The 20,778-nt window shown below is 50.2% G+C and overlaps 1 protein-coding gene across 5 annotated transcripts in view; it reads left to right on the forward strand.

The window, feature by feature from the left end:
* Positions 1–20,778, forward strand: part of SEPTIN12 (septin 12) — a 151,270-nt gene that overhangs the window by 93,498 nt on the left and 36,994 nt on the right. Inside the window, exon 1 of one of the 5 annotated variants that reach the window (XM_063142997.1) lies at positions 3,592–3,711. The exons of 3 other annotated variants lie outside the window; for them this stretch is intronic. Coding sequence is in view for 1 of the 2 variants with exons in the window: in XM_063142996.1 (XP_062999066.1) it covers positions 10,412–10,445 (34 nt within the window). In the remaining variant the exon portion in view is untranslated. Of the gene's footprint in view, positions 1–3,591; positions 3,712–10,316; positions 10,446–20,778 lie in introns of those variants that run through there. One more of the 5 variants, XM_063142996.1, reaches the window with a different exon arrangement.

A 20,778-nucleotide genomic window follows, 5' to 3' on the forward strand; every position in this document is an offset into this window, starting at 1 on the left:
GTCCAATTGCAGTGGCACTTTGTCCAGTGGCATCTACTGCTCCTCCTATGCTCCTCCTACAGTGGCATCCACTCCTCCTACTGTCATCAAGTGATGGTGGCATCTGCTGCTCCGCCTACTGTCATCCAGTGATGGTGGCATCTGCTGCTCCTCTCCTGTTGTACAATTGCAGTGGCACTTTGTCCAGTGGCATCTACTGCTCCTCCTATGCTCCTCCTACAGTGGCATCCACTCCTCCTACTGTCATCAAGTGATGGTGGCATCTGCTGCTCCGCCTACTGTCATCCAGTGATGGTGGCATCTACTGCTCCTCTCCTGTTGTCCAATTGCAGTGGCACTTTGTCCAGTGGCATCTACTGCTCCTCCTATGCTCCTCCTACAGTGGCATCCACTCCTCCTACTGTCATCAAGTGATGGTGGCATCTGCTGCTCCGCCTACTGTCATCCAGTGATGGTGGCATCTGCTGCTCCTCTCCTGTTGTCCAATTGCAGTGGCACTTTGTCCAGTGGCATCTACTGCTCTTCCTATGCTCCTCCTACAGTGGCATCCACTCCTCCTACTGTCATCTAGTGATGGTGGCATCTGCTGCTCCTCCCCTGTTGTCCAATTGCAGTGGCAGTGTTGTCCAGTGGCATCTACTGCTCCTCCTTCTCACCTCCACTGTTGTCCAATTGCAGTGGCACTGTTGTCCAGTGGCATCTACTGCTCCTCCTTCTCACCTCCACTGTTGTCCAATTGCAGTGGCACTGTTGTCCAGTGGCATCTACTGCTCCTCCTATGCTCCTCCTACAGTGGCATCCACTCCTCCTACTGTCATCCAGTGATGGTGGCATCTGCTGCTCCTCCCCTGTTGTCCAGTTTCAGTGGCACTGTTGTCCAGTGGCATCTACTGTTGCTGCTGCTCCTCCTGCTGTCCAGTGGCAGTGGCATCTACTGCTCCTCTTACTGCTCCTCCTCCTCCATCTACTGTTCTTCCTACTCTTGTCCAGTAGGTAGAGGCATCTCTTCACACAGTGGCCAATCAGCTATTGATGGGAAACCCACAAGCAGAATATGAGTCCAACAGCATCCTCTTGCCCATGTTCCCCAGCCACCCAAGGGGGCTCCTGTCAATGACCCCCTGATGGGATGTGAGTCCTTGGCAGGTACCCACCTACGCTTACCCTCCAGGCATTGTGGACTGTGACTCCCACAGTTCCTGACTGTTGGCTCTGCCAGCAGAGGCTTCTGGGAGCTGAAGTCCAAAATGATCTGGAGAGCTACCTTCTGCGCACCCCTGTTCTAGGGTGAAGATGCATCCCCATTTAGCTTGCCAGGGTGCAGAGTTGGAAAGTGGTGTCCTTGAGTCTTGAAAGAATGACGTACACTCTGCCCCGCCCCGGCACTCGACGAAGGAAATGCTAAATGCCAAGGGAATTGCCCAGGAAACAAAACAGCTCTTGCGTCTTGCCAGGACTGGTCCAAAAGGCATCCGTAAGACTCACACGCTGGGCAGGCTCTCCTTCTAAGGGGAAGAACCGGTAGCGGCGTCACAGATTCCTAGCAACCGTTGCATCACCCCAGTTCGGATCCCACCCCGTCAGCACTCTCTGCCAGCATTCTCCACCCAAGTTCATTGAGTGATAAGACAGGAAGGAGGGATTCTATGGGGGAAGAAGGACACGGACCCGTTGCAGCCCTACGGGGATGAGGAAGGTAAGAGGAGGCGTATTTATGATGGGGAGCAGGATGGAGGCAAGAAAGGTTAGGGGGTAAGACAAGGCAGGTGTCCTGGTTAGGCATCACTGGGACCCTGCCAAGCCCCACACCCTGGTAGGGGCCCACTGCCAACCCCAGAACTTCCGTGGCCTTGCTTCTCCTCCTCCTCCTGGCTCTTCCTGCCTGCTCGCTTCTGAGCATGCAAGTGGTGACAGGAGTGAGGAAGGAAAGCAGATCCTTTCACTCGCTGTGCGTCCTCCCTCTGGGGGGCTGGAAGGAAAGAGCCTCGAAGGAGAATGCAAGACAACGTGCAGTCGGGGATAGAAATGGGGGCTCGTACCCAACTATCCTTCATGGAAATGCATTTTGAAATGCATTAAATATTTCTGGTGCCCTGGAGCATTGCAGGAAATTGGAATCGGTGGCTTGTAAACACTGAAGGGAGGCAGATACCGGTGCCGGTGGACACCCCCAGGATGTAGGGCCTGGCTCAATCTGCAGTGATCAAAGTTTTTTTAGCAGAGTTTTTTTTTTTTAAGGTTCTGATGTTTGCTGAACTGTCTGAGCAATTTGCGCAAATTTCCACGCAATTTGCGCAAATTACAAATTCGCGCAAAGTGCAGCCGAATTTATGCAAATCATACGACTGACGTCTGCAATTAACGTAAAATCAGTTGTAATTCACAGCAATTGCAGAAGGGTCCTCCCTTCCAAAAAACTGTGCAAAAAATGTTCCTGGTGTTAAAGTAAAAGAACAAAAACATTGAGATATCCCATCATCCCCCCCCCACGCGTCATGTCTCATTTTGTCCTCAATGAGTCAATGTTCTTGGAATACAATAGAGAAATTCTGCTGCCTTTGTCTTTCACAAGCGATTGAGCATTTGAATCGTGCCCAACATAGGGACGGTGGTGGAAGAACAACCCTTCTTTGTGGAGGCCAATGGGAAGACACAGGCAGAACACGACATCATGCAGAGACGTGGCAGGCAGCCTTATCTGTGCAGTTTGGGTGATTTTGGAGATCTTAAATGGGGGGATTTAAATTTCTTTAAATTTAGATTTCTTCCTCGCCACCTGCAGTTTCTGAATGACAGCTTTCAGTACTGTGATTCAAATAATAAAATAGCCATGGACCCAATCCCAACACCTCCCCTGCAGTCATGCAGACGCTCTTGATGCAATGCTCTAATCAGGGTTAGTGCTCAGAATCTCGAGCAGGCTGTGGGACAGGGTACCAGACACAAAGGGTGTGTTTTCCTGGTGCGTCTTCCATCTTTTTTGCTTTCCATAAAAGAAATCAGTTAAGGAGGAAAAGATGGACAAGATGAATCGTCGTGATGCAAGGAGCCCCCTTGAAAACCGGCAATTCCCACCGGCAGGCTTGGGTGGCAGCTGTATCCACCTCAGCCTTCAGCCTCTGGTTTCTGCCACAGGTTGAAGGCTGGCAACAGGTCTTTTATTTTATTTATTTTATTATTGCAGTTATATCTCGCCTTTTTTCCACCAAGGAGCCTAAGGTGCCATACATACTCCTCTCCTCCTCCTCCTCCTCCTCTCCATTTTAACCTCACAACAACAACCCTGTGAGGTAGGTTGGGCTGAGAGTCTGTGACTGGCCCAAAGTCACCCAGTGGGTTTCCACGGCCGAGTGGGGACTAGAACCCGGATCTCCCGACTCCCAGTCCAACACTTTAGCCACTACACCACACTGGCGTCCTCTGGACAGCTTGGAACATCCCCCACCCCACCCTCCAGTGCTGCTCTGGTCTCGTGTTTTCCTAGCAACGTTCTCCATACAGCTCAGCACTCTCGGGAGGAAGAAGAACCCACAAGGCAGGAAGTGCTGAGTCACTTGTGCCAAGCCCCTTGGCGGCTCCAGGACCGAACGTGTGAGGAACGAGCCCTGTACGCCTTTTCTCTCTGGACATCTCCAGGCTCACGTTGAGGGTCCTGGGTGGCAGGCCGCTTTGGTCGTACTGCAAGTTGGACTAGCTTCTGCGGTTTCTGAGGTGTGTCTCTTGTAGCCTTTGCAGGAGGTGGGGACAGGACTAGGCTCATTTGCATCCCTCAGTGACCCAAGTCTCCTATAAGGCGTGGGACAACACTCTTTTTGCTTTGCTAATGCAAAATTCTGTAAAGTGGGGAGGGGTGGGCAGAAACTGAAAGCATCCAGACCAAATTTAACCTCATGGCTAGTTTGCTCCCCAACCCCCGGTGGTCAACCCAGGGGTAAAAGAGGGTGTGGAACCATGGCTGGCTGCAGATTTGTGGGGGGCTCAGGCAAAATTCCCCCTCCTATGTTGGTGGGTCCTGGAGGACTTACCTGGTGGTTGTAATACTAGGCAGAGGTGAGCAGTGGTGCCGTGATGAACCACAGATGGCTTGGATCCACCTTTTAAATTTCTCTCCCACAATGCCCCTGACAAAGCATCGCTCTGGGGCATTGTGGGAAATTTAAATACCATCCCTTCCGCTGCAGTAGGGCTACTGTGGGAAGGAATTTTAAGCTGTGTGGCACACAGAGTCCAGGGCAGGTGTTGACACAGTGGCAGGTCCTGACGGAGCGTTTGAACCTCAGCTGCCCAAAAGGTCCTGGGTGTTGATGCTGGGCTTGCATGGAATGAATGAGGTCCGTCACAAGAGGATTTACAGTTTGGAGTTGAGATATTGGCACTCTCCCTTTAACCGTTTTCAAACTGTTCTTCCTCTGACCCTATGATGTTGTTACTGACCAGGCCTGCAGCTAATGAGTGTGTTGGAGTATAGGATCTAAATACTGGATGTTACTAATCTGAGAACATGAGAACTGGAAACCTGTTTAGGAAAAGAAAATCAGATTCTTGGAAGTCTGTGTTAGCAGTGGTTTAGTGAAGCAGCACCTTTTTTTTTTTATTAGCAGAGGTGCTGACTAGGGGTGTGCACGGACCCCCCAATCCGCTTCGTGGCCCGATCTGGAAAATCCGGATCGGGCCCAATCCGCTTCACGCTGCTCCGCCCGTCTCCCGCTCCGCTCCGTGGAGCGAGATCCGGCTTTGCCGCCGTCGCTACATGGACGGCAGCAGCGGCGCAAAATAAGCCAACCCCCCCTGCCCCCTTACCTGCATCCATCACAGGCTTCAATTGAGGCCCTGGTTGAAGCCGGAAGAGGCCTCGGCCTTCACTTCCGCCTTCAACCGGGGCCTCAATTGAAGCCCGCGATGGAGGCAGGTAAGCGTCCCTCCTCCCTGCTCCCTTACCTGGCGCCGCTGCCACCACCGCCGCATGGATGGCGGTGCCATCAGCGCCAGATGAGTCCCCTTTCCCCCCACTTACCTGCAGGCGAAGCTCCGGATTGCGGCGATCCTCTTCGCCTCGATCCGCAGCCCTCCCGACTCTCTTCGCCTCCGCCTTTTTCGGAGGCGAATTAGGCCGCCTCACTCCTGCTTCTCTGAACCGAAGAGAAGCGGAGCACATCCCTAGTGCTGACATCATCTGAGATCCCTTTCAGAATTTCCTGTTCCGTCTGAGTTTAGTTGCAGTCCTCACTGTAGCTGAGAGGAAAAGAATGTATTGCTCCCTGTTGTAATGCAAAGTGTTCCGGGGTGGTTTAGTCTTGAATAGTCAATTAAGACCAATCGGCTTTACAAAAGACCAACTCTTGACAGAGATGTTGGCGAAATCTACAACAGAACCAAATGAGTTTGGATTTTAATAAGTCCGACCTGCTGATTCTGCATCGGACCGCCTTTCCCCTTGTCGGGCAGAGTCCACGGATTTGTGGATTATTTTCCTAAGTTTTGGGGAATTTGTGCCAAAAATACGCCAAAAATACACAAAAATGAAAAAGGCCCAAAATGCACCGTTCCCCCATATGTGTTGGTTTGCATTTGCGCAAATTTGGATGGGCGGACGATGGAGTGAAAGACGCCTGACAATCCGCAAAGCATGGATGGAATGGATTTTACGCAATCCATACATCTCTAGCTCCTGATGGAGATGAAAAGTGGTAGAAGTGGATTGTCGACAGAGATCAGGAGCTGAATTTTTGGGATTTCTGAAGAGTATGGCTACGGGGTATGTCGTTCTGAGCATCTGCGCTGCACCACTGTGTGTGAGCTTCGAGGTTGTATTTTTATCGCCATAAATTGTGGCTTCTAGGCTTTGTGCCTCTGGCTCTTCACTGCTAATTGTGGTTTACAGCAAGGGATACCTGATACCGTCGGAGTGCTAAATTGAAAGGGCCTTTTGTGGCACAGATATTGGAGAGCACGTTGGCTTCCACACTAAACTGTTCTCTGGGATTGCCATCTTTTGTCCATCCACAGTTTGTCTCTGCTTTTCCCTTCTTTTTGAAACCTTTCACCTGGTTAAGAGATTTTGAGATCTGAAAAGCTTGCCTGCTATTTTGTGCATTTTTTGGTTTGCCCTTAGAAAGGTATCAACTGTCCGTGGCTTTGGGGATTTTTCATACGGACCAACATGGTTTGCTTTGTTTTGTGTGTGAATTGGAACTGGCTGGATGTTGGGGAGATTGTATACTACTGTGCTGGTGACAATGTCCCAGAAGGAGTATGTTTATAGATCTACTTATGGGTAAATTCTGCAATGAAAAGTGCAACTGGGGATAGGATTTTTGTCACATCTTGATCAGAGAATTAGATAAATCTGTTTATTACACATCAGGAATGAGTCAGTTTCAGTTTCAGGTTCCTAAAAGCAAGTAACGAACTTCTTTTCTCCCAATTCTCTTTAAATTGTGCAATTTTTAAAATTATGCAATGATTTATTTCTCTTTAAATTATGCACCTCAGCAATTGGCCAACTGTTAAAAATGTGTTCACTTTATCCATTGGAGAAATGCATGGTTTGAAATGAAATGGCGTTTCTAAATAAACCTGCAGTTGGCCTCACTCTGGCCATGGAGAGGTTTAAATGTGTGTGCAGAGATTCTTTTGAAAAATGCATCGGATGGGGAGTCCTTGAATAAGTGGATGAGAGAAGACTTGTAAACACAGATATGTGAAGAGGCCCAGAAAATGACTGGAATATGGATGCAGCAAAGAGGCAAGGTGGCCTCTTATTCATCGCCCCATGCCCCCCCAAAAAAGGGCAAATAGGGACACATTTGCATAGAAATTACATGGACTAATTCATATGTAATGATTCAAATTTGGAAACAATTTCCATAATTTAAAGAGAAATACAGAACATGCCACCAAGTGACCAGGGACCCTGTTTGCCCACTCAGTCTGCTATTCTAAGTTTCGGATGGGCGCCTTCGAAGCCCAGCGTCTGCTCTCCCTGCTTAGGATGCTTCGCCTTTAAATTGGACATGGGGTAGGCAGCTCATCAAATAGAGGACTGTCCTCTGTAAAGTAGGGCATGTGGTCACCCTAGGCAAACATAACAGTGGTGCAATTTGATAATTTTAGACTCTGGTCTTTTGCCACTTCTCTTTAGATAGCAGTATGTATTACTACGCTTATTTTAAAGTTGTCTATATCAGGCTTCTCCAGTGTGGTGTTCCCCAGTTCCTTTTGGACTACAACTCCAATCAGCTCCAGCCAGCATGGCCAAGGGCCAGGGATGATGGGAGCTGTTGTCCAAAATGTTGGGAAAGGCTGCCCTGCTTATTCTCACAGGTCAGATTAAATGCTTCTCCAGGTCAATCAATCCCTGCACACGGAAAAATAGCATATCAGGGAGAAGGATCCTAGCCTCACCTTTCCCCTGACATACGGATTGTCTATGTGCAGGGCCAGAGCCCCTGCCTGCAGCTTGAAGTGGTACAGCCCAAATGTAAACTGTATAAATAGTCAGACCATGGGTCCATCTACCCTAGGGGTGAAGAATTTCTTAAAACTTGAGCGCCGAATTTTGTTTTGGAGACGCTCTTGGGGACTGCATTCCAGGGATGGGTAGGGTCAAAGAAATAATAATAATAATAATAATAATAATAATAATAATAATAATAATAATAATATAATTTTATTTATTTCTTACTCGCATCTCCCTCTGGATCAAGGCAGAGAACAACATTAAATACAAAAATTGCATAAAATGCATAAAACTGATTAAAAACATATAAAACTGAAACAATATTAACAATCAGACATCTTAAATTTAATCTGGGTAGGCCTGCCAGAAGAGATCAGTCCTTATGGCTTTCTTAAACTCAGAAAGACTATTAAGTTGAGGAATCTCTCCCGGCAAGCCATTCCACAGTCTGGGAGCAGCAGAAGAGAAGGTCCTCTGAGTAACAGTTGCCAGCCTAGTTTTGGCTGGCTGGAATAAATTCTTCCAAAGTGTGTGGGGCAGATTGTATGGGAGAAAGCGATCCCACAGGTAACTGGGACCCAAACCATGTAGGGCTTTAAAGGTAATAACCAACCCTTTTACTTCGCCCGGAAACTAATTGGCAGCCAGTGAAGTGTAATATGGTTGTAATAAAGTTGGTGTAATATGGTCACCCCTAGGTGTGCCGGTGACCAGCCTGGCTGCCATATTTTGAACTAGTTGAAGTTTCCAGACTAGGCACAAAGGTAGCCCTATGTAGAGCGCATTGCAGAAGTCGAGCCTCGAAGTTACCAGCGTGTGCGCTGCCGTCTTTAGGTCTTCCGACTCTAGGAAAGGGTGCAGCTGGGGGGAATCCGCACGTCGTTCCGAGATCGCTTCTAAGCGACCCCAGTGCGGCGTTAAAGCGATCGTGTAACTGGCCTTTGGAAGAGCCGACGAAGAAACGTCCTTCCCGCCGCCGCCGCTGCTGCCGCCACCTGCAGACCTCCTCGCCAACCGGCGAGGAGAGCTCGGCTGAAGAAGGCGGGGTTGAGAGCGGAAGAAGCTCTCCACCCCGCCTTCTTCCCCGGAGCTCTCCGTCCCAGCCAGCGAGGAGATCTGCGGGTGGCGGCGGTGGCAGGGGGAAGGACGCCTCTTCGTCGGCTCTTCCAAAGGCCAGTTACACGATCACTTTCACGCCGCACTGGGGTCACTTAGAAGCGATCTCGGAACGACGTGCGGATTCCCCCCAGGTGTATATTTAAACTTAAAGCTCTTTCTACCGGTAACCAAGCCTTAAAAGAAGCATTCCAACTTTTTAGCAGGGCAAATGCCAGGAACTCTCCCAACATTTGTTGGTTGGGAAGAGCAAGTTGGGCCAGGAGAAGGCGGTGTAGCCACCTGGGGAATACTGAGACAGATGTTGTGCACCCCTGATCTAGCCTCTGATCAGCGATGGCTCTACAATGGGCGTTCCTCCTTCCCTGCCCACCTGAGATTCTTGGAACTGGAGATGCCTAAGAACTGAGCCCGGGTAATCGGAACGTCGGAAGCTGACTTCTACTGAGCCAAACCCTTGCTCCATCAAGCCCAGTATCGTCGACACTGAACGGCAGTAGCTCTCCAGAGTTTCAGGTGGGAACCTTTCCTTGCCCTACCTGGAGAAGCTGGGGATTGAACCTGAGGGCTTTTGAATGCTAAGCAGTTGCTCTATCTCACTGAGCTCTGCCCCTCCTCTGTTTTCAAGTTAATTTTGATTCTTTTGGTGCCCTGTAGCTACTACAGATGGCACTTTTCCCCCCAGCGATGTATTTGGGGGACAGCAGGGGAACCGTTGGTGCTTCAGGAGAGCAAATCTTCTAAGGAAACACAGGAACATACGAACCTAAGAAGCTGCCTTATACTGAATCAGACCCTTGCTAAATCTAGCCCAGTATTGTCGACACTGAACAGCAGCAGCTCTCCAGGGTTTCGCGTGGGATTCTTTCCTTGCCCTACCTGGAGAAGCCGGGGGATCAAACCTGGGTCCTTCTGCATGCAGGCAGGTGTCCAACTACTGAGCCTCCCATTGCCCCTTCCTCTAGACTAGGCCTAAGCAGAGGAATGGGGGAAGTTATAGGAAAATAGAGCAAAGGAAGGAATTACAGCCTCTCCCATCCACCAGTTCCTTCAGTTTTGGATCCTCAAGAAGCGAGAGAACAGCATGCAATCCGGAGATTTCTATTATTATTATTATTATTATTATTATTATTATTATTATTATTATTATTATTATTATTATCCAACTGTGATCATGTTTTCAGCCACCTTTTTAAAAGGAAAAAATTGGTACAAGATGGACAAAAGGCATTTTTTAAAAAAAGAAAAAAAGATGCATTTATTTTTTAGTAAAAACGCTGTGATTCTTGCAGCATTTCAGACCTTGACACCTTGTCAGTTCCCCCGGGGCTGGCTGTGGATAGACTTCTTCCTCTCTCTTTTTTCTCCTGCTAAGAGGGCCAGGGCGCGTGCACGCTCGCACGCACACACACACCAATAATTCTGGCCTGTTCCCCCCCCCCCTCTTCAAAATGCAAATAGCAGTGAGCTTTGGGTGCCCACGCAACTAGGCAAAGTTCTTGAAAGGGCTCGTGTGTGTGTGTGTGTGTGTGTCCTTGAAGGAAAGAGGGGATCCCAGGAAAGGGAAAGAGAGGGGGGGCAGGGAACATGATTACCATGCTGGTCATGTGTTCGAGGCAGCCCGTCTCTCTCTCTCTCTCTCTCTCTCTCTCTCTCTCTCTCTCTCTCTTCTCTTGTTTGATCCCAATAGGGGAGCTGCAGGAAGGGAGGGGAGTCTTCTTGTAGCAGTGGAAGACAGGAGGAGGATGGGGCGCTGAAGGCAAAAGAGGAGGAGAGGCGTGGACACACTGCTCCCATGGACTAGGGGGTCAGGGGGGACCCTTCGCTGGAGTCCCCATGGCCTTCTTTGGGGCTGAGAGAGAGCGCGGAGGTAGGACCAGGATGATGGATGTGATTTGGAGGGCCCCCGCAAAGGACGGGCAGGCTGGGAGCTGGCAGACAAAGAGTGCAAAGAAAACGCGGACCAATGCGGGGATGCTGCCCGGTTCCTCTTTGTCTCCCGGTCTCTGCTTTGTGCTCTGGGAGCAATCGGCCCTCTCCTCTTGGACATGCTCAGGGGCTGCCGGGGGTGGTGGCTGGGTGGGTGGGGTGCGTGACCATCGTAGCAAGGGATGCTGCCTGCCAGAGCACCTCAGTGGTCTTCTCCACAGCATGGTGGTGTGGTGGGGGTGGTCAGTGGCTGGGATGCAGCATGCGCTTCTGTAGCTCAGGCCCGGCTAGAGGGGTGGTAGCCAGATTCTAGGCGCAAATGCCCCTTCATGAAGGCCACCCCTCCCTTGGTCATCCTCATTCCAGGAATACTGATTCTTTAAAACTGTCGTGGGGAAACCCAGGAGGTTATGCAGGATTTCTGGGGGGAGGGGGGCGTGGTCCTTCCTCTCGGCTGTCAGTGATTTTATCCCCCGCATTTCTGCTGACTATCTGATACAGTCAAATCTCTGGTTAACAATTTTACGTATCAGCCTCCTTCAACCCAGCGTCCTCCAGATGCGTTGGAGTACAAGCTCTGCTGGCTGGGGGAGTATGGGCGTTGTAGTCCCAGGCACCTGGAACGCAATAGGTTGGGGAAGAGTTTATATTTATATATTTCTTAATTTGTGAAGCGTTTCTGCAATTTGTGTTCCGTTGCCCATGCAAGTGTGCTGGGAGGAGGCAGGCTGGGGGTGTCTTCCAACAGCTGAGGGAACAAAGACGAGGAGAGGGTCTTTTGCTTGAAGCCGCGCTGCAACTCCATGGCAGAGGAGAGGGCCCTGAACGCTGTCTCTCTCGGTCCCAAGCATGAGATCCTTCCATAAGCCGGGAGTGGGCCACTTCTGGAGACTGGTGGGGACACCTTACCCCTTGGCAACCCCTCTGCCCCTCCCACCCCCACTGTCTTTGCATTTGCCATTTGCCATTGCCACAGTGATGCCCCCCCAAAAAAAGTGTCAATTGTGCTTGAAAACCATGCCTTATTTGGAAATAGGGCTTGCCGCAATCACGAAATTGTGAAAATGGTCTCATGTTGCAGGTTGGGAGTCTGAGGCGGGTCTCGGATCTGGACCAGTTGAAGACCGCTAACGTGCAGTATTGGCACCATATAACTGTAATAAGCCAAGGTGTTTTTGTAAGCAGCACCAGATTCATACACATGAGTCACAAGGATGTGGTATTTATTTAGTTCCTTTTTATTCTACCCTCCTTCAAAGGAGGTCTAGTTCGCCCTGCCTTTTTATCCACACAACGACCCTGTGAGGTAGATTAGGCTGAGAGAATACGGCTGGCTCAAGGTCATCCATTCAGTTTTGTGGCTGAGTGTAGGGGATTTGAACCTGGTTCTTTTAGTCCTATTCCGGCACCCTGGTCATTACACCTCCCTGACTAGGATGGGTTTGGTTCAGGCCTGGACAACTTACAACCCGCCAGTCCAAAAGCAACACACCAGCACGGCTGTGTGGCGACCCCGCTTTCTCTGCCAACACAAACAGAGGGGTTCTCTGGAACGGCCCAGCAGGCCCAAAAAAGCACATGGCCAGTGGGCTTTTTTGGGCTTGGTGGGGTCACACGTTGGTAAGTCATCTGTAGTGCCTGAAAGGTTGGCCAAAGGCTGTGCTTGAGCCCCGGTGCATAACAGCCTCTTCTGCATCCGCTAGGGATTTCTGAGGCAGTTGGTACTGATAGTGGTCCTACAGAAAATTCCAGGGTTGCCAGGGGAACCCTGGGTCTGCCTCAAGTGTCTCCAGTTGCCACATCACGTTTCCTGGCATGAGCTGGTCCCCCTCATGAGAGCACAGGTGGGTACACTGGCATGGTGATGATGACACAGGTCAGCAGTTTTCAGACCGATGAGGCACCCGGTAGGAAGCTCACCTCAGCTGCCATTAGTGAGCGACAGCCCAGGTGATGGTAGGCCTCGTCTCCTTCCCAAGAGGGGAATGAGGTAGCAGCTGAGGCAGGAGATGTTCTGCTGAATGGCTAGCAGTGCTGTATGGGTCCAGGGGATGCTGCCATCATTTGGGGTCATCCAGAAGCCACGCCCCTCCACGCTGCTGACACAGGGCCACTCCCTGCCTCAGCTGCTGCCACTTCTGTCCCTTCAGTAAGGACCTGAGACCTCATCTCCTGCGGCTACTACTTGGGGGTGGTCAAATATTGCGTGGTTTTTGAGTGGCCCTTGGACAAGACACCCTCCGTGGACCTTCCTCGGTGTTCATAGTTATACTCTGCAATTCACTACTACAAGATGTGGTGATGGCCACCAGTTGAGATGGCTTTAAAAGGGGGTTGGATAAATTCCTGGAGAAGAAGGCTATCCATGGCTACTAGTCCTGACAGCTACATGCTACCTCCGGTATTAGAGGCAGGAAACCTATGTAAACCAGTTGCTGGGGAGCATGGGTGGGAGCATGGCTGTTGCACCTTGTCCTGCTTTGTGGGTTCCTCATCAACAACTGTTTGATCACTTTGTGAACAGAGTGCTGGACTAGATGGACCCTTGGTCTGATCCAGCAGGGCTCTTCTGATGTTCTTAGTGTGTCCTACCTTCTCACCACCATGGTCACCAGCTGCTGTCGCTCCTCTTCCTCTTTCTTGCTTGCTTGACAGGCAGAGAGGCAGTGAGCAAGTAGGCTGTGAGCAACTCCTCCTCCTTCTTATCACCACCATTGTTTGAGCCAGAGAAAGAGGCAGATGAACAAGGAGGTTGCAAGGAGGAAGAGGAGGAACAACTCCAGGCAGGACCTGCTGTGGTGTGGGCCCTTGGAAGGTGTCCAACCATGCTTACCCTTGATGCCGGCCCTGCTTGTCGGCCACATGACGTTCTAGTCAATGCTCTTCCTTAGGCCCTCGTGTGGTTGAAATACCTGGGGCTGATTCAGGAAGACCCATGAGCAAAATATGGGGGATATCCCATGCCAGAATGGATGAAGTCACTGCTTGGGCAGACACACTTGGGTCCTTTCCTCCCAAAAGTCTCCATTGGCCCCTGGCATGGGACAGAAGGGTGTCATTGGCCTCAGCCATGTGGTTCCTTCACCCAGATGTCCTTGGAGCAACGTGGAAGAAAAACCATGGGGGAAGCAACTCCCATGCTGTTCTGAGACTGTACAGCTTGGTCCTAACACCCTCTGTCTCCATCCAGAGAAAGAGGGGGAGGAAAAGGGAGACAGCTATTCCTAAGCAAGAGGAGGAGAGAATTCCCCATCTGGCATTGTACGTTCCTGTGTTTATATTTCCCTTCCCAACAACCCTGAACCAAAAGTGCAAGGAGCTATGGGAAGCCAGGCTGCAGTACCTACCAGTGGCCAGATGTGGCTCCCTGGCTGCTGGTGGCTGACCCCAATTGTAAAGTCTTCCAGATGATCTCCTTCCCATAGGCGTACGCATGGGGTGTGCCAGGTGTGCCCAGGCATACCTTAATTTCCCAGGGCCGCCTCCATTTTCCTGCCCCCCCCCGCTCCAATTGGAGCAAAGGAGGGGAAAATGTGTAATTCCTTCCCCAGCCCCACCATTAGCGTGGTGGGGGAGAATTACGTACTTTCTGGAGGCCCTGGACAGCATGCTTTCACACACACCCCACTGCTCCATTCGGGGCCTTTAAAGTTTACACCCTAATGAAATGAGCTGTGCACGCCTATGCTCCTTTCCTTGGCAGTGGTAGCGCTTTTGAAACTGACTGGGCGCTAGCTTGCCAGACACCTGCAAGGCAGATGTAAACTCCTCCAATTCCCCTACCAATCGAGTCCTCATCTAAACACGCCAGCAGGGTCAGCAGCCATGGACGGAACCGGTGCCCGCTGTGCAAAAGTAACCACGGCCGTTCCAAAGGCCTGTGGGTAAAAGGTTCTCTGGTGTACTTCCCTCTTTCACTTTGGGTTTTGTGGCTTCCGTCAGTGAGGAAGTTGATGTTTGGATTTCGCTGAGAAAGCGGGGAGAGAGCAGGTCAGCCCCAGTTGATTCTGTAACGGTAAGACGAGCCGAGCTGGATCTGACCGAAGGCCCACCTCATCCAGCATCCCATCCCCTTCCCAACAGGGGGCAGAGAGAGGCCTCCAGGAAGCAGGGTGGCCACTTACACATCGTCAAAAAAGAGGACACCAGCTCGCATGACATTTGCATATATAAATTTATATGTATCAGTGCAGATTTAGAAATAAGAACTATGCTTTAATTTGAAATACAAAACACCACCACAGTGCAGAAGGCTGAATTGGAGCCCTGTATGGCTGCTCAGGGCAGTACTCAGTGGTAGTCCTACCCAGACTAGGCCCATTCATTTCAATGGATCTGTGCTGTATCGGAGTACCATTTCGTACTGTCTGCTGTTCAGGTGCTAACTGTTGATGGGCAACTTCAAGGCCCCTGGACAATCCCTTTTAGGTTCTTTGACTTTAAACCAGACTTGGACTGGACACCTCTTCATACAGAGGACACCTTCAAATAGTAGGAGATTGTCCTCTGTAAAGAAGGCCACCTTGCCAGGCTACTGGAAAGCCTAAAGCTAAGGGGAGACATTATAGAGGTGTACAGAACTATGCATGGTATGGAGAATGTGGCTAGGGAGACATTTCTCTCTCTCTCCCATAATACTAGAACCCAGTGTGGTCACCCCATGAAGCTGATGGGTGGGAGAGTCAGGACAAATAAAAAGGACTTTTTCACACAGCGTAGAGTTAAATTATGGAACTCAGTACCACAAGATGTAGTGATGGCCACCACTTTGGATGGTTTTAAAAGGGAGTTGGATAAATTCCTGGAGGCGAAGGTATCACAGAATCATAGAATAGAAGAGTTGGAAGGGGCCTACAAGGCCATCGAGTCCAACCCCCTGCTCAATGCAGGAATCCACCCTAAAGCATCCCTGACAGATGCTTGTCCAGCTGCCTCTTGAAGGCCTCTAGTGTGGGAGAGCCCACAACCTCCCTAGTTAACTGGTTCCATTGTCGTACTGCTCTAACAGTCAGGAAGTTTTTCCTGATGTCCAGCCGGAATCTGGTTTCCTGTAACTTGAGCCCATTGTTCTGTGTCCTGCACTCTGGGAGGATCGAGAAGAGATCCTGGCCCTCCTCTGTGTGACAACCTTTTAAGTCTTTAAAGAGTGCTCTCATGTCTCCCCTCAATCTTCTCTTCTCCAGGCTAAACATGCCCAGTTCTTTCAGTCTCTCTTCATAGGGCTTTGTTTCCAGACCATTGATCATCCTGGTTGCCCTCCTCTGAACACGCTCCAGCTTGTCTGCGTCCTTCTTGAATTGTGGAGCCCAGAACTGGACGCAATACTCTAGATGAGGCCTAACCAGGGCCAATCAATGGCTACTAACCCTGACAGTTGTGTGCTATCTCCAGTATTCGAGGCATCACCTGTAGTTACGTTTCCCACTGGTGATGTCAGAGATCACACCTATGTACAAAGCATGTGCGCTACCCTTGAGCTACGGCTCCTCTCCCCTTCCCTCTAACCGCCTGGCCAAGGTTGCTCAATGTGTTTTGAGTGGTAGCTATTCTATAATAAGTCTGTTGCAAGATTAAACTCTGTTGAACCTTCTTCTCTTTTTTTTAAAGGGGGAACCTGTTACGGGGAGTTTATTTAAGCACGAGGACAATCAAATGAAGACCAATTTGAAGGGGTATGGAGGCTATCAAGGGCTACTAGCCCTGATGGTTGTGTGCTGCCTCCAGTATCCGAGGCAGTAAGTCTGTATGCCCCAGTTACTGGGGAACATGGGTGGGAGGGTGCTGTTGCACCATGTCCTGCTTGTTGGTCCCTGGCCGATGGCTGGTTGGCCATTGTGTGAACAGAATGCTGGACTAGATGGACCCATGGTCTGATCCAACAGGGCTCTTCTTATGTTCTTAAGCCCAATCTCAAGGCATGTAAGCAACAGCTCTCCCCTGCTCGAAAGAAACAGCCACACCAGAGGTACTCTGCCTCTGAATATGGAGGTTCCGTAAGGCCATCCCAAGCCATTTTGCTGCCTGAGTACAACATGGCGCCCATGCTCCATTCCGGTTGCAGAAGCTGACCGGAGGCCAGCAGGCTAGCTCAGGGGATGCAAGGCAGGCTGCCTGGAACACACAACTCAGTCCTCCAGCAGACAAGCACGCCTAGAGTTTGTTACTGCTGCCCCCCCCCCCCACATCAAGCATCTGCTGCCTGAGGCAACTGCCTCCCTCTGTCTAATGGTAGTTCCATCTAGCATTTGTGATCAATAACGACCGAGAGACCATCTTTGTCGGCCACATTTAGCACCATCTAAACCAGGGATAGCATATTTTGGTAGCAAATAAGTGAATGCACGTTTCCTTTTATTTGTCTAAAACCAATCGCCGATCAGTTGCACAGGAAGCCAGATTCCGGCTGGACATCAGGAAAAACTTCCTGACTGTTAGAGCAGTACGACAATGGAACCAGTTACCTAGGGAGGTTGTGGCCTCTCCCACACTAGAGGCCTTCAGGAGGCAGCTGGACAACCATCTGTCAGGGATGCTTTAGTGTGGATTTCTGCATCAAGCAGGGGGTTGGACTCGATGGCCTTGTAGGCCCCTTCCAACTCTACTATTCTATGATTCTATGATCCCGAGTTCTTGAGGAGGGCAGGAATATAAAAGAGTTATGAGGAAAATTTCTTGTAATATCTGAACTAGGTGGTTTCCTAGTGAAATTGGAACATCAGCAATGGCAAGAGGGGCTTACACTAGGTGTTTCTCAGAGGAGATACTAGTGCTGTCTACCTATCCTAGATTAGGGGAAAGCAGGGATATACAAGAATTATGTTTCTGTTTGCCAATGATGCAAACCTGTCCTGCCCAGAAGCCTGAACATGAGCAGAGGAAGGGTGACTTATTTGGAGATTATTATTTTTTTGCAAGTTCTGTATTTGCTTTCGCAGTTGAAAAATGCGTGGTGAAATGAGCACTTTGAAATGTGCATTTTTAAAAAAATATGTGTTTTCACTCTTTAGCCCATGCATGCGTATGAAAAATATACCCAGAAGGCATGCTTCTCCCATAGGAAATGTGAACTTTTCTCACAAGCTGAAAACCAGGCTTACTCGAAAACGGGAGCTAGCCGAAATGAACTTCAAGGTGAATTTTGGAGACTTTTGGTGGGCCTGAAAATCACTGGTCCTCCCATCCCTAGGGAAGTTTCTCAGTAACCTTTGGGTGTGCGCAGGGTTTTTTTCGGCTTACCGCTAAGTGACCACAAGCAGCCACCACACACGCCTGGGATTAAGGAGTCAGGACTTCCTAGAGTCTTCTCTAGCTGTGGCGCCTCTTTTTCAATTCTTCCTTTCAGAGGACAGACCTCTGGCAAGGCGCCTTCCCCTCCTCGTGAACCAGCTGCCACTTGGTGTGAGGGGTCTCTTTCCCGCTGTGTGTGGAGAAGCTTCAAGCGGTTGACAGCTACAGGGCGGCCTGCCATCTCCGCTTGGCTACAGAATGGCGTTGTGTGCTTCTCTCTCTCTCTTTTTTTAATTCTTTCGGAAGAATTTTCCTCTCGCTGTGTTGTACACCAAGCCGACTGGATTTGGCCTGGCTCGTCTGCTGCTGTGGAAACGGGTCGTGAGGGGCGAGGGAAGGGTGTGTGAGCTGGATTGTGGAAGGTGTCGAGGGAGCCTTGTTGATACAGTCTGTTTGCATCGTCTCATGGGGGAGATAAGGCCATGGCAAGCCTTCGAGGAATGACTGTGGATGTCGCAATTGTCCTGGGGCCCTTCCAGACGTCGTACTGGTGGCGCATGCATGCGCCGCCAGTACGACCCCAAAACGATAGTGCAGACAGCAGACAGAAGAGACGGAGGAGGAGGAGGCTGGGAAATCCGGGTGCATCCTTGCCGCTGCCGCCGCCGTCTCCCCGCTGGCCTCCTGGTGCCGGGGTAAGAGCGACCCGGGTCGGAGAGCTCGGCTTCCGCTTCCGCCGAGAGCTCTCCGACCCGGGTCGCTCTTACCCCGGCAGCAGGAGGCCGGCAGGGAGGCGGCGGCGGTAAGGACGCGCCTGGATTCCCCAGCCGCCGCCTCCTCCGTCTCTTCTGGCTGCTGTTTGCACTATCGTTTTGGGGTCGTACTGGCGGCGCATGCATGCGCCTTCAGTACAACGTCTGGAACGGCCCCTGGTTGACTGGGAACAGGGACAGGGTTTTTGACCCCAGCCCCTGATCAATAGCTGTCCTTAGGTTTTATTTATTTATTACATTTATATACCTCCCCATAGCTGAAGCTTTCTGGGCGGTTTACAAAAGTTAAAAGCAGTAAACATTAAAACAAATATACAAAGTTTAAAAACATAAAAAAGCATAAAAACACAATATCCTTATAAAAACAGCTATTCTGGGATACGTTAAAAACAAACTCAGCATCTGTTGTTAAATGCTGTTAAATGCCTAGGAGAAGAGGTTTTCTTGGGGGTGGGTGGGTTCTGTCACTAGTGTGTGCACACAGGCACCGGAGTTGCAATGCCTCAGGTTAAAGACACCTCTTTGGGTCTCTGAAACGAAGGGCCGAAGGACACGTTTTTAATCAGTTTTTAATATGTATTTTATATCATGTTTTTATACTGTTTGTTTTATATTTTGAATGGTTTTAGTTTTTGTGAACCTCCCAGGGAGCTTCAGCTGTTGGGCGGTATAAAAATGCAATAAATAATAATAATACATGTGGTGCTGGACATGTCATTTGAAAGCCCATTCAAGGTGCTGTTGTTGTTTTAAATTAATAGCAGATGGCAGGTTGGCCGCTTACACAGCGCTAAAAAAGAGGACATAAGGAGGCACTGATTTGCATAATATTTGCATATGCTCATTGACATATTTGCATAATATTTGCATATGGTCATTGACGTGCACAGATGCAAATATAGAAATAATATCTGTAACTGGAATGGAAATACAATACATGTCAATATAGTGGGGAAGGCTGACCAGGAGAGCTGTGTGTTCAATCCCCGGCATTTCCAGGTAGGGCTGGAAAAACTCCTGTCTGGAATCTGGGAAAAGCCGCTGCCGGTCAGTGTCAGCAGTACTGAGCTAGATGGACCAAGGGACTGACTCGGTAGAAGGCAGCTTTCTAGGTTCCTAAGTGAAGGGCTTGAGAGGTAAATTACTGAACCGCACCACTGGTTGACTCCTTTACTGTGTGTGTGTGTGTGTTTCAATTACCCAACCTGATACCTTCCAGATGTTTGGGACTTCAATTCCCATCAGCCCCAGTGAGCACAGCTAATGGTACGATGTTCTGGGAGTTGTAATTCAAAACATGTGGAGGGTCGCAGGTTGGGGAAGGCTGGCTTGGCTATATATTTGTGCTTTGCAATTAGACACACACACATACAAGCGCACACCCAAAACAATATGCAGGGTCTTTCAGAGAATCAGATTGTTCAGAACTTCTCCAATCTTGGGGAAATCCTGTTTCCAGCTTTGCAACACGGTGCCTCAGCAAGGCTTCCAAGCTCCTGGGCTTATTGCCAGAATCTCCCCCCCACCGCCCTCCATTTCCCAATCGCAGCCCTTTGGAGATTCCCCCCCTGGCTACATATTCTCTTCCCAGCTCAAGGCCTGTCGGTAATGTTGTCAGGGAAGTTGGAAAGTAGCATATCGGCATTCACTTCTCCTTTTCTTTTTGCTCCTTTCCCAATGACTCCAATCCATCTGGCGCAAGCGCGGCCAGAATGCGTGCAGGGGGCAAAACACGTTCAAAGGAAGTGCTACTGCTTTTGTGGTCTCTGTTGAGGCACAATCACAAAGTGCGATTCAGTCAGAGTCAGCTCCGCTTCGGTCCTAAACCCCGAATCTGAGCTGGTGGGCCGATTCGGTCCACCTTGACCCGAATCTGGTTCAGGACTGGATTGGGCTGCTTCAGCTCAAAGCACTTCAGGCCAGTTCGAGCCAATGGCCAGCCTCTGCCCCATACCTGCCCATGGGAATTACTTGAAGCTTTCGTTCACACCTGCGAACTGCCTGACCTCTAGGAGAGTCACTTTGTGCTGCCGGAGATCTGCTGTTGTAAACTAAGGTGGCCAAAAATGGCCATTCCTGGCCATTTGCAGCCACCGTACTTTACAACAGTAGATCCATGGCAGGTCAGAGAGGTTGTCCTGGAGGACAGGGGGCTTGCTAGCTTGAGCAGAGGGTTCAGGTAAGTCCCGCAGGAGGAGGGGCAACAGCTCGCTGGGTTCAGAGGGCAAGCAGGAGGGGAAGGGAGTCCTATGGACTCCCAGTTGGCCTCAGGCC

The sequence above is a fragment of the Elgaria multicarinata genome, chromosome 17 (genome assembly GCF_023053635.1).
Source record: "Elgaria multicarinata webbii isolate HBS135686 ecotype San Diego chromosome 17, rElgMul1.1.pri, whole genome shotgun sequence".
NCBI classification, from domain to species: Eukaryota; Metazoa; Chordata; class Lepidosauria; order Squamata; family Anguidae; genus Elgaria; species Elgaria multicarinata.